The sequence below is a fragment of the Ptychodera flava genome, unplaced genomic scaffold, assembly GCF_041260155.1.
Source record: "Ptychodera flava strain L36383 unplaced genomic scaffold, AS_Pfla_20210202 Scaffold_45__1_contigs__length_1260105_pilon, whole genome shotgun sequence".
NCBI classification, from domain to species: Eukaryota; Metazoa; Hemichordata; class Enteropneusta; family Ptychoderidae; genus Ptychodera; species Ptychodera flava.
The window spans coordinates 446,284-465,782 of NW_027248367.1; the positions used below are offsets into that span (position 1 = coordinate 446,284).

At 38.0% G+C, this 19,499-nt stretch overlaps 2 protein-coding genes across 2 annotated transcripts in view; both read right to left on the minus strand.

The window, feature by feature from the left end:
- Positions 1-19,499, minus strand: part of LOC139128181 (uncharacterized) — a 50,798-nt gene that overhangs the window by 2,577 nt on the left and 28,722 nt on the right. The window contains exons 2-4 of the mRNA XM_070694016.1: positions 12,397-12,486; positions 9,758-11,443; positions 6,164-7,174 (exon numbers count right to left, since the gene is read on the minus strand). Coding sequence (XP_070550117.1) covers positions 6,164-7,174; positions 9,758-11,438 — 2,692 coding nt within the window. The 5' untranslated portion in view covers positions 11,439-11,443; positions 12,397-12,486. The remainder of the gene's footprint in view (positions 1-6,163; positions 7,175-9,757; positions 11,444-12,396; positions 12,487-19,499) is intronic.
- Positions 16,800-17,174, minus strand: LOC139128182 (uncharacterized). The gene has a single exon (XM_070694017.1). It carries the CDS (start codon positions 17,172-17,174, stop codon positions 16,800-16,802), a length of 375 nt encoding a protein of 124 aa, XP_070550118.1.

A 19,499-nucleotide genomic window follows, 5' to 3' on the forward strand; every position in this document is an offset into this window, starting at 1 on the left:
ACGTCATCGACGTAAGCTCCACATCCGTCGAGCCCGGATATGACGTCGTTGATCATCCGTTGGAACGTTGCCGGAGAGTTCTTCATTCCGAATGGCATCACCTTGTACTGGAACAATCCGTCTGGTGTAACAAAGGCGGATATTTCACGAGCACGATCCGTCAGAGGGACTTGCCAAAATCCCTTAGTAGGTCAAATTTTGTCACATACTTGGCTTTTCCCACTCGGTCGATGCAATCATCAATCCTCGGGATTGGGAAAGTGTCTGTCTTTGTTAAAGTGTTCACTTTCCTGTAGTCCATGCACATACGATAACTGTGATCTGATTTTGGCACAAGTATGCACGACGAACTCCAGTTACTTTTACTGGGTTCAATAAAGTCATTGTCCAGCAGGTATTTGACTTCTTCCTGGAGATATTTCGCTTTCGTTGGATTCAGTCTGTATGGATGTTGTTTTACAGGCTTACTGTCCCCAACATCAACGTCGTGATAGATGACGTTTGTCCTCATTGGAACATCTTGGAACAGGTGTTTGTATTCTTGGAGCAGTTCTTTCACCTGTTGTTGTTGTGACGACTGGAGGTGTGCCAATTTTGTATACTCCAGCTCAGCTTTGAAATTAGTGTATTTTCACTCAAGTCAGTTTCAGTATCACTATCTTCATAACGTTTTCAACTGACTGCACTGACAGGCTGTGTTATTGTAGGATTGTCCCTATCCAAATATGGCTTAAGTATATTTATGGGACATAGCTGTTTTTGTTTTCGCCTGTTAGGTGTTTTTGTAATGTAATTTAAATCGCTCAATGTCTTATCAATTAGATATGGCCAAAAGTAACGAGCATGGAGTGGTTTGCCAGGAACCGGAAGAAGAACAAGAACTTGTGATCTGGTTCAAACTTCCGTTTTGAGGTGTTTTTATCATATTTGATTTTCACTGACTGCTGAAATGACTCAAGATTTTCTCTGGCTAATTCACATGCTTTAGAGAGTTTTGCACGGAAATCTGACACATATTGTAAATATTCAGACAATCATCATCGTCTGATAGGAATTTCTCTTTAACGAGCTTAAGAGGGCCACGGACTGTATGTCCAAATACAAGCTCAAATGGGCTAAAACCAAGAGACTCTGGATTGACTCTCTAACAGCAAGAGACAGAAAATGAATTCCTTCATCCCACTGCTTTTCTGTGTCAAAACAGTAGGTCCTAATCATGTTTTTCAAAGTTTGATGAAATCGCTCAAGAGCATCCCTGACTTTCTCGATGATAGGTGGATGACCTATACTGTTTAATGCCTAGCTGATCCATTACTTGTTGAAATATTCCAGACATAAAGTTGGAGCCTTGATCGGACTGGACACATTTAGGGAGGCCGAATAAAGTGAAAAATTTGACTAAAGCTCTCACTACAGTTTTTACTTTAATATTTCTCAGTGGTATGGTTTCTGGGAACTGAGTTTATGTACACATTATTGTCAACATGTACTCATTTCCGATCTTGTTTTTGGTAGGGGCCCAACACAGTCTATTAGAATCCTACTAAATGGTTCTTGAAATGCAGGAATTGGCTGTAAAGGGGCCTTTAGAATGGTCTGATTTGGCTTTCCTACCATTTGACATGTGTGACGATTTTACAAAATGTGCTACATCCTGCCTGAGATTAGGCCAATAAAAGTGACTGAGAATTTTATGATAAGTTTTCCTGACTCCTAAATGACCAGCCCAGGGGTTTCATGGGCCAGGCGTAATATTTCAGCACGATAGGACTTTGGAACCACAATTTGATGTTTTATAGCCCATCGTCATCAACCAAGACATCTGGAGGTCTCCATTTACGCATGAGAATACCAGATTTTAGGAAACAGAGCTATCTGAAGTTTCACCTTTGTCATCTACCCTGTCAAACAAACACTAAATATCTGGGCGTTTGTGTTGTTCTGCAATGAGATTTGATCCAGAAAATGTCTGACCTTGGTCTGCAGAAGTATTACTGGAAGTTTCAAATCCACGAGGGATAACAGAATGATCCGTGTCAAACACCTGACTGACAAAGGTGTCATTTAAGTCACATCTGTGACATTATTTTTGAGAATATTTTGATTCTCAGAAGTTTTCTTTTACATGGCTCGAGTAATAGCACATGAAGGAAAAGACCCGGAATATCTTCCTCTATTGGCTCTGGATTCTGATCTAAACTAAGTTATCAGTCACAAGTGGATTAGTGATGTCTTTGTTCCCAGCAAGGTCGATTCCAAGGAGAAGGTGAATCCCTTCAAAAGGCAAAAAGGCCTAATACCTAAAGTCAGAGGTCCAGAAACAAAGTCCGAAGACAAATAGACATTATGAAGAGGAACAGAATGTAGTCATTACAATCTACCCCCTTAATAAGAACTTTAGAACCTGAAAATGACTTTTCAGAAAACGGCAGGGTATCTGCCAACAAAGAGACTGGGAAGCCCCAGTATCTCTTAAAATTTTGACAGGGTAGCGGAAGAAAAATCACTAGAAAGTGATATAAAACCATCATGAATAAATGGTTTGAAAATACCCATAATGCTATCTTGAGAAGAATTGACCTTGACCTCATTAATTGGGGATAAGAGGGGTTTAACCTCAGAAAATGTGTTACACACATTATTAGACTCTAATTGAGTTGATGAAGAAATAAAGCCGGTGGCTTAGATCCACTTTGACTACTTTGACCTTCACGTTTTCTTTTCAATTTGAAACAATCTGACATTAAATGGCCATTTTTCTTACAATAATTACAAGAAAGTGTACTGAACTGTTTGTCAGAAGGAGATTGAGACTTGGGATCTGATGATGTTGGAGTGTTACTTGAACTTTGCGAACTGTTGTCATTTGATTTTCTAATCTCCTTTGACATATTCTTGGATGAAAAGGAGGAGTTAAATTTCCCTGCATTGTTTTGGTATGAAAAGGACTGGGATGGTTTACTGAGAAATGAAGATTTATGGGTCAATAAATAGTCATCGGCCAAACGTGCAGCAACCTCCAATGTATCTGCCTTTTGTTCATTGATAAATGTCTTGATGTCACTCCGAATGCACCTTTTAAATTCCTCAATCAAAATAAGTTGACGCAATTTTCCATGATCCTGACAGATTTTCTCAGAAGAACACCAACGATCAAAAGTTGTTCTTTTGTTCGAGCAAATTCAACATAAGTTTGATCCCTCGCCTTCTCACAATCCCTAAATTTCTGACGGTAAGCTTCAGGCACCAACTCATAGCCCTTGAGTATTAATTCCTTCAAAGAATCATAATCTGAAGCCTGCTCTACTGACAACTGAATGTAAATTTCTCTGACTTAACCCACCAAAGCACTCTGCAAAAGCATAGACCAGGACTCCTTAGGCCAATTCAGATTCTGAGCAATTTTCTCAAAATGGGGAAAATATTTGTCAACATCCTTTTCTGGAAAGGGGAACTAGTCTGAAATGCTTAGTGATGTCAAAACTGTCGGAAGGGGAGTATTTTCCTCACTGTCGAAGCTCTAAAGGTTTCATTTCTAATCTTTCTTTCATTTTTAATTCTCTCTCCTTTTGTCTTTCTTCCATTTGCAATTCTTTTTCTCTTTGTCTTTCTTCCATTTCTAATCTTTCCTGCCTATCTTTCGCTCTCTGTCTTTCTTCCATTTGTAATTCTTTTCTTTCATTTGTAATTCTAGTATCTTAATCTCCAAATTTACCTGCATTTCTAATTCTAATTTCTGAGTTTAGAGGTAGACTCGGGCTCATAATCTTTCAAGGTGGATTCCTCAAATTGGCCTAAATCAACTAGATATTTGGCAATATGGTACTGTATTTCCCTCTTGCGCATATATCTTTTGACTTCTACGTTAAGGAAATTGGCCAGTGTTATGAGGTCGTCTTTTCTGAGGGAATCAAATGTGTCCTGATCAAGGTCATCCAGTTCCTCTGGTTTAAATTCCGCCATGATTAAATTTCGCTGAGTTCACAGTATACAGTAGTTTTGAAAAGGCTGGCAAAATGTTGTCAAATGGCTCAAATGTTCGCTCACGGAAGAGCCCCCAATTTGTTACGTGCAGAGAAAATGAACAAAAGGGTGAACTCAGCAGTTTCCGTTTAAACAAAATTTATTACGAAAATAAAACTAATTGCTAAGTAGGGATAGAATACAAACTGTAAAAGTGTACAGACTACTTATCTCAGCTGGGACGGCAAAGCTCCAGTCTCAGAGTTGTAACAGTCAGTCCGATGAATGAACAGTCCTTTGGCTTGCAGGCTTGAAGTTGCACAAAGTCCACAGTATAAATCCAGCGTTAGCAGTGAAGGTCTTGAAAAGTCTTGAAAATTACTACTGCTGGAGTTTCCAAAGACTTGAAGTAACACACAAGAGACACAATCCCAAATGTCTGACTGGAAGCTGTGCACGTCCCTTTTTATACCCATGTGCTTACATAAGGCATATAAGAACAATCTAGTTAATTACTGTTCTAAAATTACCTCTCTTGCACAACTCAGTAAATTTCCAGAACATTCAAAACATGACTAATTGAATTCAAGGTTGTGAGGTCATTAAGGTAGTGACCTTGAGAATGTTCTCGACTAATTGAACTCAAGTCATGATGAGTGTGGGGGAAAATGACCTACATAGCACTATCTCTCTATCTCTTTATATCTTATATATATATATATATATATATATATATATATATATATATATATATATATATATATAACCCCTAGTCTGACGGGCAGATAAAAATGGATAGTAAAATTGATCTAAATGTTATCACATTTGTGCAAATGGTTTGTAAAGTCGTTCCAAAACTTGCCTAAAAAGTTGCATTGACTTGTTGTAACTGCGGTGAAAATCAAAACGCTTTTTATGGACCCATAATAAACACATAAAGACAGAAGATGATTGTCTGACGATTGCAGGATACATGAAACTTAAGTAACAGATATTAAGTTGTTTTGTACTTGAAGTAATCTGTGTTACCTGTGTAATTATATCTATCTATCTATCTATCTATCTATCTATCTATCTATCTATCTATCTATCTATGTGTGTGTGTGTGTGTGTGTGTGTGTGTCATATGAATTTAGAACAACCACTTACATCAAAGAATTTAGAACAGCTGTAAATCAAAACTTCAGTTGGTAATAAGACTGTACAGTAACAAGCCATCATTAATTAACCCATGCCTTGCTCACTGTTTTTCCTCACGTGTGGGTATAGTGTAACATATTTAAGGGACAGTAGCTTTGTCTTTTTACAATTTTTCATGATTTTATTTTGTATATTAAAGTCCTACTAGCTGTAACTCATAAAATTTGTTGATAATATCTTTCTATTCTCACCTGGCTTTCTCTGAATTCTACTCTTTGAAGGGATATGGGATGTTGCTGCATTAGGAAACCATCCTTTGTGAAACATTTGACAAGTAAATTCACATTGAAACGGTCATTTTTATCCCCGCCATTTTCAATAATTGATGATTTACAAAGGAAACAGACATACGATGTCATGGTTGAAAACATTCATGCCTATGCATTACATTTGACTACTCTGTGCAGTTTATGGGAAGCTTTCAATGCAGATATGCACAGTATCTATGGTTTTTGCTTTTCCGCATATGGGGATGCGATTTAATGTTTGGGCAAACATTTAATCGCAATGTAAACTTTATCTTGTTCAAAATTGCATATACAGTCCCCGCAGAGGGTAGTTGATATTATAATAATAAGTGTTTACCCACACCTCAATTGGTTCATTCTCACAAACTTATCATAAAAATAATGCTAAAAGATACAGCTAGTGGGGGTTTAATGACAGAAATGCCCAGACTTCAGTTTGTCAACATAGCAAACATATGTATAAAATAGACACCAAAACAGGACCAATAATCAGTATCATTCAAGGTAAATAAATTTCCAATACATGAATTTTGGTCTGGACTGAAAATTCCCTTTTGGACTCTACATATTCAGGCTATGTCAACAAGCTAAACACTAGGCATTGCAATGTACCTTTAACCCTTTCACCAGCATGGTGGACCTCTACAGAGGAAAATGTGAGTGAAAAGTTCAGAGAATACAAGGCACTGTATTTATAGTACAGTAGAAAATAACACAGAAGTCATAAACAAACTACAAGTATTATACAGTACCTGTATTTTCTTTAGCTTTTGTTGAGTCTAATGGTGGTGGATTGCTTGGATTTGTAGTCATTTCTTTCATCCTCTGAGTTTTGTATTTGGTCTGGTTTGTTTTCATAGGGCCACTTTTATTTCTTTCACTCCTTCCAGGATTGGATTGTTCGCGTTGCCAACTTCTGATTTCTTTTCTCAACATCTTGGGCTTTCTTTTCTTGTCACTTTCATTCATCTTCTTTCTTTTCCTATGATGTCCTTGTTTCGTTTGTCTTTGTTCTTTGCTGTCCTTAGAAGTTGTTTCTTTGTCTCTGACTACCAAAGATTGTTTTGTAATAACATCTGTGGTCTCTAATCCTGTATTTGAACTCCCAGGCTGCCCTGCTGTGCTTTCACCAATCTCTGCTTCAGTGACCGACATCCCATGGTGCACTGCTGTAGTGTCTGTAGTCTTCATATCTTCTGTGACTGACATCCCATGGTGCACTGCTATAGTGTCTGTAGTTTCCATATCTTCTGTGACCGACATTCCATGGTGCACTGCTGTAGTGTCTGTAGTCTTCATATCTTTTGTGACCGACATCCCATGGTGCACTGTTGTGGTGTCCGTAGTCTCCATATCTTCTGTGATTGACATCTCATGGTGCACTACTACAGTTTCAGTAGTCTCCTTTTCGTCCATGACTGACATCCCAGGGTGCATTGCTGTGGTCTCTGTACTCTCCATATCTTCCTTTTCTGACATCCCATGGTGCACTGCTGTAGTCTTTATAGTCTCTGTATCTTCTGTGACTGATATCCCATGGTGCACTGCTGTTGTCTGTATAGTCTCTATACCTTCTGTGACTGACATCCCATGGTGCACTGCTGTAGTCTTTATAGTCTTTGTATCTTCTGTGACTGACATCCCATGGTGCACTACTGTAGTCTTTATAGTCTCTGTATCTTCTGTGACTGACATCCCATGGTGCACTGCCTCACTTTGTTCAGTTTCTTTTTCCTTTTCTTTCCCATTTCCTTTATGTTTTCCTGTAATGTAATATAAAAATTTCCAATGTGATGATTTTACTAAATATATTGCTTTTGACAAATAGAAAAGTGTTCATCTAACCAAATCCCACGTATTTTATTACAAATATCAAGCTTTTGTATTTTCACTGATGCATGTATACATAATCTCCCACACATATACCTCTTTCATGGAATCAGAGTGCCCTATTGCATGCATTAAGTTTTCAAACATAAGCAAAGTTTTCAGAACAGATATGAAAGAAAAATCCCCGATCGTTAACTATAGAGTAAAACATTCAGCCATTGGTATTTGTAATGTTCCAACATTGATAATGGTTTAAGTCCATGGGACAATTCTGCTAGGTTAATGTACAGAGCTGATACTTCCCTTCATTACATAGATACTATACAAAACAGCTAACCAGATATGAACTGAATGTGCTCACATGTTTTACAACAGGTTCATTAATAGTCAGTAAACAGACTAGAAAATTTTAGCATTTACTCAACAGAACAACTTGACCTACTAATGTGACCCCTGAATGGAAGGAATGACTTTGAGTTTGACAAAATTACAAACTTAGTTATCAAGCATTGAAATTGACTGCTGATGACTCGACATGTATTGACATTTATCAGACACTACTGGATGCATGAAATAATACAGTATGACATGAATTACTGCATACTTTTTGACTGTTATGAAGTTGTGTAAAACAATTGTACCTTTGACCTGTCTTATATCAAAGTGACAAATCAACAAGCAAGGAGATGTTACGCAACATTGCAGACCTCAGGATATAATCACTAACCAAAACACAAGAACAAAGACAGACATTGAATATTCTGACAGCAGTTCAATTGAGCACACGAGGCGGAGTGGAAGACAGATTTCTGATAAGACTAGACGTGTATACGGTCTACTGCTAGAGTAACTATCTCTGACGAGGATTTATTGTATTATGTTTTTCAATATTCCTGTCAATAAACCAAATTCATACCAATATAATCGACACCCGTGTGAGGCGTGTAATAAAAACAATCAGATATCTGTTATATCATTATATGTAGCAGGTTTCATCAACTTTCGCACAGTACTCTCAGAGTTAAATCACTAATTACAAAACTTTATTTAATATGTAAATGAGCTAATTATTAACTTGACACGCCCAATGCTTCTCAGTACAATTAAATATTTATCAGATCAATATCTGTAGCAAGTTTCATCAAATGTAATGGTGTAATTTTGGAGTAATATCACTAATTACAAAGTTCATTAAATATGCAAATGAACCCTTAATTAACTCCACACAACTAAATGCTTTACACCACAATTAGATATCTGTCAGATCAGTATCTGCAGCAGATTTCATCACATTTGGTGCAGTTATTTCGGAGTTATATGACTAATTACAAAACTTCATAAAATATGCAAATGAGCTACTTGTTAACTTGACGCTGCCAAATGCTTGTCAGTAGAGTTAGATATCTATCAGATCAATATCTGTACCAGCTTCTACTGACTTGGGTGCAGTAATTTCAGAGTTACATACCTAATTACAAAGTTCATTGAATATGCAAATGAACCCTAAATTAACTTGACACTACTAAGTGCTTTACACCACAGTTAGATATCAGTCAGATCAGTATCTTCAGCAGAATTCATCAAATTTGGTGCAGTTATATCGGAGTTATATGACTAATTATAAAACTTCATAAAATATGCAAATGAGCTATTTATTAACTTGACACTGCCAAATGCTTCTTAGTATAATTAGATATATATCAGATCAATATTTGTTGCACGTATCATCAAGTTTGGTGCAGGAATTTCAGAGTTATGTCACTAATAACAAAAGTTCATTAAATATGCAAATGAGCAGATAATTGACATGACACTCACAGTATCATCATAATGTTCTGAGATTGTCATCTGTGAAAAGTTTCATGAAATTTTGTGCAGTATTTCTTGATATATGTCTACACTGTCATTACCGTCTCCATAGGGAAATCATTGTACGGAAAAAATGATATTGCATAACTTCATTAATATGCAAGCCACACTTACCAAAATCTAATCAGTTCTTGCAAGTAGCATATAGTACCTGTGTACCAAATCCGACTTGAATCCGTTCAGGCGCTTTTGAGTTATCGTGTAAACAGACAAACAGACTGACAGACAGACAGACAGACAGACCACACACACACACACACACACACACACTAACACACAAACACACACACACGGACAGACAGACAGACATTGCTGTGGCATAAGCACACGTGTGAACACGTGAGCTAAAAATGGCTGTTATAAAAATATATATCAGAGCAAAGATCACTTCACCTATTCTAGTGACACAGTACAGCTGGCTCGACATAGAAACAGAGTTCAACTAAGACCTAAAAGCTTTCCATTGGAATATTAAATCACCATGGCACTGAGTGTCCTATATGATTACCATTTTATTTCTATCAGACAGTACAAGGCAATATGTATGGCATATATGTATATCATCTATTTTACACCATGGGTTTCAATAGTTAACAGTAATCTTTAAAAAATGTTAAATTGATTTCAGCTTATAATGTGACCAGTACCTGATTTATTGGTCCTTTTCTCCTCTTTGAATACAGAAGCAAATTTTGCCAAGCTTTTTGTGACCACTTCACTCTGAACAAACTCTTCTTTGAGTGTCCTTGCGTGATGAAAAGCTTCAGTGTTGGAAGTTAAACATTTTGATATTTTCTGGTCCCTGCATGTCTCCTTACATGTCATGACACAGACATCTGTATGCATTGGAAAGTGTTTTTTAATCATACTAGCAATGTGTGAATCATCCTGTACTCTTGTTGGTAGACCAGCTGCCATTGCTTCCAAGCCTTCAAAACTGTAGTCAGTGTAGCATGATGGAGGAAGGCAGAGGTGAGACTGTTGAAGAACTTGTAACAATTTCTTTACTGAATAGGTTGGATAGAGTTTTGGCATGACATGAGCACTGTTCAATTTTTCTATGAGATATCTTATTGTTTTCTTTTTATTCAGCTTGGAAACACCTTTAATCTTCCAGACTGGGCATACTTTGTTACATTCCTTGAAGTTGTTAGCAACATTTCCAATAGATGCAGCTATTGACTCACACTTTTTCAAGGCTTCCTTTGTGTCAAGCTGTCCATATGTCAATATAATAGGAGTTTCAGTCTCTGCTCCAATGACCAATTTACTATCAAAGTAAACTTGTCCAGGTTTTGGAAGAATCTCTTCATGGGGGATATCTGAAAGCTGTCTTCCATCAATGTTTGTTCTGTAGCCATTTTCAAAGTATTTGTATATTGTAGGACCTATTGAGAATAACACGTCAGCTTTACTCGCCATTTCCAACATTTCATCTTCCAATTCAGGATCCTCCTCATCTCCACTTTCCCAGAGACACTCTTCCTCTGGACAGGCGTGGTTAATCAAAACTAGCTTGGCATCAGGGAACAGTGTCTCCCTAATATCTGCAGCAGCCCATCCAGTCTTTGGAGCATAGCCAACTACGTACTTGATGTTTTGGAGTTGTCGTAGGTTTGGATAGTAGGTTTCATGCTTCAGTAACCAGTCAACATTTGGCAAATCTTTTTTCTTGGTACCTTTCTTCTCCTTTTGTGCAGGAATCAAGATAACTCCACATTTCTTAGCATCTTTTTTCTGGTCTTTACTGAGTTCTACATCTATTACAGTGGAATATGCAATGAGTTTTTCACCAGCCTTGGCCTTCCTTACACAGAAATCATGGATTATAGTCCTGTGATAGTTGGTCAGTCCACAAGCATCCTCATTCCAAATGTCGAAAGTAAACAAGACCCCATCTGGCACAGGAGGAGATAGCTGGTGTAACTGAGCCTGAGGAAAGAGACTTTCATGAATTGCAGCTGCTGCATTCTCTGTCTTTGGAGAAAAACTAACAACATGCTGTACAGCTTTTAAGTCCTTCAGTTTTAAGTAGTATGTGTTATGGTTGAACAACCAGTTAACTCCAGCAGGGTCTTCATTAGGTTTAGCCCATTTACTTCTTGTAGCTGGGATCAGAGTAACTCCAACACTTTCTGCATCTTTCTTCTGGTCTTCACTGACTTCCACATCAAGGACAGTACAGTAGAGTTTAGAAACTTCATCAGACTCCAGTAGATTTTCAGAGAAATCTTTGACCAGTGTTTTAGTTGGTTGTGATGTCAGGTCATCAGATGCTGTATTCCATGATGTTGATACAAGCAGTGCTTCAGAGAGTGTGTCTGCCATTGTACCTAGAGTAAAAAATGAGTTGACATGGTTTACAGGAGAAATATTTGTATTGTGATATCATGGTATTAATATGAACATAGATTTGTGATCAGGGGTATACCTACATAACGATCAACAGAGCAGACTTTATGCAGTTTCCAGCAACTCTTACAATAGTTCATAAAATGACAATGTTGGTAAGCAGTAAAATTGCTTGATTCCATCGATGTCATTGTAGAAGTTGATATACAGCTACTTTTCTTTTTTTACGTTTCAGGACCTTTGGTAATGATGTTATCAAGATTTACTCTGTTTTTATATCAAAATATGCTTACAAAATGGTAAGCCTGATTTACATTAATGCCATTAATTTTTAACATAGTCAACAATCAATATAGTCCTTTTACATGTAAGTCCAAAACTAATTGTGTTTCCTGCTGCATGTCTGGGTTAGGAGAGATATACAAAGTTTAATCATTTCTTGTTAGGGGAAACTTTGAACAAGCGGGCATTTAATGCATGTTTATTTACTAAAGCTAATATACAATTATTTATTGGTCTATATTACAAATATTGTTAGTTGAAATTCTAATATTTTTACCACTCAAAGCAATGTTTCCCAAGAATAAATAAATGTCATTAGCAGTAAGATACACAAGATATATGGTAATTCCAGGTCTTCTAACTTTACTACTTTTCAAACACCAAATTTAGTTGTAAGTTACCAGTATTTGACTGTATTTAATGCTGTTATCACTTGAAATGTACCAAAATTGATCAGGTTTTAGAATGTCAAAGGATGATATATATTATCAGCTGCCTTTCATAAACAATTCCTGTACAATTTTTTAACTTCGTAATAATTAATTCACGAATATTCGACGAGGGTCTGAAAGTCCTAAATAGTTTGCTTTTTGATAAAACCATTGACAGGCATTGTAAATATATGATACTGGATAGAGAAACTACACCATACCTTTGCTGTTACGGCTTGTCTTAGTTTCCACTGACACAAATAGGCATCTAGGTCTTCCGAAATTCCAAAGCAGATTATTCCTGTGAAGCTCTGAGTAACAAAAGTTAGCAAAAGTTTACAAATATTCCTGACCATTGTACAATTTGACTCAAAAATTGTCTATAATGTTGCTGTGTTTGCTCAAACATGTAGGTATGCCACATTTAAGTCACATGATTTATAACAAACAAAATTATGTTCCTCTATTGAAACGAAAAAAGAAAGATCAATAACTCAGTCTTTGCCTACCTTAGTCGGTCGTGCTGTGTACCATGTTGCTCACAAGGTACAGGTATGTTTGCATTACCAGTCATGTGATCGCATTTATTTGTTCGTTGAAACAGTTGAGAAATGGGTTTAAAGGTAGACTGTCACCTGTTCCAATTTTGCCACAGTTACCTTGGAAAGAGAAAACCTAACCAATCCCAGATTTTGAGCGGGTGACCGCTTTTTAAAAACAGCGCCCTCAAATGGCATTTTGAATACCAAGGAACGCCCCTTTGACCATATATGGACATATTTAGATTACAGGTGACTGTATACCTTTAAGGTTCAGTCTTTTGTGACTTTTGTCTGCCATGGTATTTTTGTAATGACACGCCGACTTATAAATCATTATTGATAGAATGAACACCTATATAAACCAGTTCAACAGTAGATATAATGTTGATCTACGGCCTTGTGTAATCAGCAAACCTATCACACATTGCAAAACTAAATTCTCAGAAAATTTTTCTACATAAAGTTACATGGCTTAGAGCCACGATAGTGCATATTCTTACGACAAGGAGTCACCTGTGAAATTTAAACAGCAAATAAATTTTGGACACCATTCTACCCGATCACACAGTCCGATCGTTCAACTATATTGGGAGTCGTTCATTTGAATATAATGTACATACATTAGTATTCAGAACGTACTCCAGCCAATCACGCCACGGGATTTACGCGTCAATCGAGCAATTTCCCGCCCTTTGTTATGAAAATCACCTATTCCTTTCAAATGTAGATTTAGGGGTCAAAATCTTTGTCTGGGGACACCCAACCACACAAAAATATGAGATTACAATCCAAACTTACTTCCTGGTCGAGAAAAAAATTTCACCGGTGATTTTTTGAATATTAAATTTTGATTTTGGCGCCTACACTGTATTTCGACGATTGACGTACGACAAGGCGCGAATGACACACACATATACACAGATGACGAGACGACAAGACTGTTGTTCTTCTCTTCGTCGATCCTGTGATCGCAGAAAAATGCCAGGAATAATTATTCATGGAGATTTAGCAGTTGGGATGAGCCATTACAAGGGTTCCCTAACTGTTGGGTCGGCGTATTGCCTCCTGATAGAGAAATCCAACTCTCACAACTCGAATGCAGTCGCGGTCGTTGAGAATGGGAGGGACGCTCAACGAATATATGGACACCTAAAGAGAGATGCTGCGTGGGTGCACGCAAGGGCGACGCAGAACTCTCTTGGTGTCTACTATTTGAAAATCAAGGGCACCCCGTATTTCCAAGACGATACGACTGTGTTCAGCTGTGTAATGTAGGGTTTCCCTTGAAGGAAGCCGACGTCGGCCGAGCCCTTAACCCTTTCACCCCCGGTTCCCTGTATACAGGTCCAACTTTACCATAGAAAACAATGGATTGGGGACAAACCATGGTGGTGTAAGGGTAACATTGTTTACCATCAAGGATTCCGTGTGACATCCGTGTCCTGAACATGCGCCTGTGTACCAAACGGCCCTTTTCAGGGCAAAGCATATGCCGTTAATGATGTTCACAATCACATACCAACAATATGAGTGTGACTTTTTCATCAAAGTTTTCATATTTTACATATCGATTTTATCTCTACTCATCATTGACGTGTTTGTGTACCCTCAATGTTTGTCGTGATACCGAACAAAATGAACTACGTTCACAAAACTAAACCCTTTTATTTTTTCACTATTATGTCAATTTAATTATGTGACTTGAACCTTGAACTTTGCAATTTAAACTGTTTGTAGGGTTTTTGTTGATATTTTATTTGGATGCAATATGTCATCAAGTTTGGTAATGGCAGTAGTTACTGGAAGGATATTCGGTCAACGCGCGAAACTTCTGACCAGAGGCTGTATGAAGGTGGGGCACTGGGATTAGGAATTATAAGAGGGAGGGATTGTTAACAGATAGTGCAGTAATGTGCCCTCTGCACTGGAAAATTGTGACCTGAAAATTTGCGGCAATGAGCAATATCAGCGTTCTCAGGGAGTGTGTTGAAACATACACTTTCCATAGCTGATTGCTTTCTTCATTTAGTAGAACATAAAGACACCCGTTAAACATACATTTTTCACGTTCCTCAGTTCATAACAGTGTGTTAGCCATGTTCAAAATGATCTTCTGAATGGTCAAGCAAAGTGAATATTCACCTCCTAGAGCAGGCATACTGTAATACAGGATTCAACTCACCCAGACAAATTATTAGATTTCAGTGTCATTCATTCAGGATATAACTACCATGATGTAGAAGAAATGCCTTTTCAGCTTTTATTTCTATTAAACGGTGGGGGAAAATATAATGAATGATGAACACAGACAAAGTTACAGAGTAAGTTTGTATGAAATGATTTTGCTTGAATTATTTTTCATTGGCATTATTTTTTGTAAAGAAACTGTTATATAATATTCATGTGAAACTCAAACTTACATAAACACATAAACACAATTGGAATATGAAATATAAGGTTTCAATAATCACTTTTGAGAGAATCAAGGCTGCAAAATAAACACATTCACACAAAGTGACTTTCATTTCCATACACGCACACACACATACACACGCACACACGCACACAAACATTGAAAATAAAAGCAGGATTTTTACATACTAGAATGCACTGTGCATTTGAGAATATTGTCATTAATAGTTTATCAGTTATTCATAATTTCACATGATTCATTCAAGAATCTGATTTAAAATTGTTAAAAAGGTGTGATGGCAACACTCTGTATCTTGCACAATGTGGAAAAATATATATAAATGTAATCTGTCATGATAAAGTCTCTGAATATAATGTAATATAATATAATATATAATATTATATATATAATATAATATAATATAATATAATATAATATAATATAATATAATATAATATAATATATCAAGAAAATATAAATAATTGCATCAAAAGTGTTAGTTGACCAGCTTGTTGACCTAAAGACTCAAATAATTTGTCTGCAACTACTGTGCAATAATCGTCTACAGCTGATATGCCGTAATGCGTTCCCTCTTTAAAAAGACAAAGCAAATATCCTATCTGAGTTTCCCGTGGTTTATTCGAATATAAGCATGTCTTCCAGACTGAGAACAACAAATTCTGAGAAGAATGTTGTACTGAGATTGTTGAGAACGATTAACTGAAAACAGATCAAACAAAAGGATACAGGAAGTGAGAACTAAGCAAGGTTCACACTATGACACAGGAAGTAAATTCTCTCTATGATACAGGAAGTAAATACACTCTATGAGACAGGAATGGGAAACAGGAAGTAACTAACAGGAAGTAATACTTCCTCTGAAATGACTCCGAGGTCAAAGATCAAATAGGTGAGAAGGTCATGTGACTCACCTCAGTAGACGCCCTCTAACGGTGACTGAACGTATACTTTTGTTGGCTCAAAGTCAAATTAAAAAAACTTAAAGTTGCATAAGAATACAATTACTAAAAACTACTTTAACTGAAAGTCTCAAATAATGATACTATGAGCGTAGTCAATGTCCATTGAATGTCCATTATAATGTTCATTGTTCTCATACTTCAATGAGTCCTTGGACCTTTGTTAGGCGCACACGTGCTAATAGTCTCACAATGGAACAAGGCTATTCAAGGTTCCTTCAAGAATGCTCACTTGAAATACAAAAGATCAACTCACCGATAATTATGTAGGGCTTTATAAGACTACGGCATCAACAGGTTCAAAATTGTTCCATTAAATGGTCTTTACAAGCAATCTTGGCGAGAACTATAGCTGGTCGCCTTCAGAGATGTCCGCTCCCTGAGGGTGTCTGTACTTAAGCGCCAGAAATCACGCTTGGAATGGATACATGTGCGTGTTGTGTAATACAAAAGGTAAACATTGAAGGGCGGAAATGGATGGTGACTCATTGATAGTGACTTTGAATTTGTAAACTATGGCCAAATAAAGGGATGTTGATTTTGACCGTAACATTCCGGTCCCCTAATTGTGTAGATGTGACTCGGAACAATTATAAATCCAATATTCTAAACTGGTCAAAATTCAATCTAACTAAATAAACATGAATAATATACTGTTCATATATCGCTAATAAAAAAGATTAAAGCTCTTAGCTGTTCTTGTGTCCTTCAGACGAATCTTCGATGGCGTCGGCCTCAAGGAGCACACACAACTTATCCATCGGGCGTCGTAGAGTAGACGCTCTGGTTTTGACTTCTGCAAACCTGACGAGTCCCTTCTTGTCTTTCATCACTTCGGTAATTCTGCCCATGGACCAGGAGTTCCTCGGCGCTGTGTTGTCGATGATCAACACCATGCCTCCAACGTTGAGGTTTCTTCTGATCTCAAGCCACTTCTGTCTCTCTTGTTGCAATGAGAGATATTTTTTCATCCATCTATTCCAGAATATATCCACCAGGTACTTCACTTGTCTCCATTGACCGCATACGTAGTTGTCATTCTTCTGAAATAAGCCGGGTGGCATGGCCTGTTTTGGTTTCAACATCAACAGGTGGTTTGGTGTTAATGCCTCTAAGTCGTAAGGATCTTCTGACAGCCTGGTGATGGTCGGCTGTCAATTATGGCTTCAACGTCGCAGAACAGTGTTCGGAGTGCTTCATCTGACATGCGAAGTGGTTGTTCTTTGAGCAAGGAATAGATGATTTCCTTATAGTTCTGATGTGGCGCTCCCATACTCCTCAAAAGTGGGAACCTGCTGGGGGTTGAATTCCCATTTGATGTCTTGTTGATGGAGCGTCTCAGCTATCTTCTCTTGGTTCCATTTCCCAATACTCTCCTTCAGCTCTTTGTCAGCTGCAACGAAGTTGGTCTCGTTGTCTGATCTAATGGACGTAACTTGTCCTCTTCATGTATGAATCTTCTGATTGCATTGATGCACAAATCGGTGTTAATTAGCAGGCTATCGCACGAGTTGCCATACATGTGAAGATCACTCCATACCTCTTCTCAGTGACACGGCCACGTTTGACCTCCATTGGTCCGAAGTAATCTACACCTGTGCGAGTGAATGGCGGTTTTTCGGGGGTGATGCGGTCCTTGGGTAAGTCTGACATCTTCTGCTCTCAAACTTTTGCTCTATATTTTCTACAGTTGACACAATTTGGCTGCGAGGTTGCGGATTGCTGTAGGCACCCGTAGAATCCAATATTTCTCTCTTAGCTTTGCCAGCATCTAGTTTCTTCCGAGGTGTCCGACTTTTTTGTGGGTTTCTTGGAGTATGATTGTTGACACTGCTAAGTCTTTAGGCAGCACTATCATTTGCTTGCTGTCTGGTGACACTGAGGCACACTCTAGGCGTCCGCCAACTCGTATTATTCCTTTATCCAAAATTGGGTCCAGCTTATATAAGGGGCTGTATCTCCTGACTTGCTTATCTTGCTGTGGGAGTGCCATTTTGTTTCGAAAATGCTTTCGTTGCACATATTTCATGATGACATCTTCTGCCCTTTGCATATTCTCTATTGAAAGGTGGAATTGATGTTTTACAGCTCTTCTCCATAGTGTCTGCATAGGTGTCTTCATCACTTTGTTTTCTTTTGCTGCACCTATCTTGACGGGGGTTTTTGCAAGCAGAAACCACCAAGCTATCTTCTTTAGTTTCATCATGCTGGAATAGCGTAGTATGATCTTTTCTTCCCCAAACTCTTGTTCTACTAGTACGGTGCTGTACAGGGATGCTTCCCGCTTGACTTCTGGGTCTTTATTACATAGCGCTCTGGAATGTCCTGTTGTGTAGGCCATTTGCTTTCTCTTTTCCACAGGAAATCTGGTCCTTGCAGCCATCTCTTTTTTGCAGGAATTTGTCTACAGTCGTTTCCCTAGATGTGTCATTGGTTGGGTTGGATTTCGTGTCGACGTATTTCCACTGTTTACTATCCAAACCTTCACGTATAATGTTAATTCGGTTGGCTACGAAGTTGTGGAATCAGGAGGTTCATTGGTGCAGTACTTAATCACTGATGTGCTATCTGTCCAGAAGTATACCTTGTAGTTTTTAATGTCGAGTTCTTCCTCCAACATACTGTTCATTCTCATAGCAACTGTAGCTGCTATCAGTTCCAGGAGTGGGGTGGTTACTTTCTTCAATGGCGCAACCCTTGCTTTTCCCATACAGAGCACAGTGAATTCTTCCATCTTCATTTATGAGTCTAATATATGATGCGACACTGTATCCATATTCACTGGCATCAGAAAAGTGATGTGTTTTATGTACCTTGACTTCGCCAAAGTCTGCTGGTTTGTAGCACCTCTGAGCTGATACGTGTTCTAGTTTTGATAGTCATCTTTGCCATTTCTTCTGATTTTCTTGATCTTTGCATCCCAGCCAAAGACTCTACGGCACAAGTCTTGAAGTAGTATTCTTGCAAGTAGGATGAATGGAGCTGCAAGTCCAATGGGATCATATTCTGAGCTGATAATTGATAGTATGCCTCTTTTTGTTGCAGGCCGGTTTTCAATGTTGATCTGGATCCTACTGTGTCTGACTTGACTGACCATGAAGTACCTAGGGCACGCTCTACTGGTAGGCAGTCGTATTCTATCTTCAGGTCTTTGACTTCCTTAGCTCTTTCTTCTTTTGGTATAGTCTCCAATACTTCAGGCTGCTGCTCACCCACTTCATTAGACGGAAACCTTGTGTCAACTTGATTGCCTTCTTCGCATTTTCTACCGACTTGAGGCAGTCATCTACTTAGAAGACTCTCTTTATTGTGTTGACAACTTCATTGTTGAATAGGTGGTTGTTGTCGCCGGCCATCTTGTGTAGTGCTGTGGTCATGCAGCTCGAAGA

Excerpts from the sequence above, each read along its gene's own strand:
- LOC139128182 (XM_070694017.1), bottom strand. The coding sequence starts at position 17,174 with ATGCCACCCGGCTTATTTCAGAAGAATGACAACTACGTATGCGGTCAA.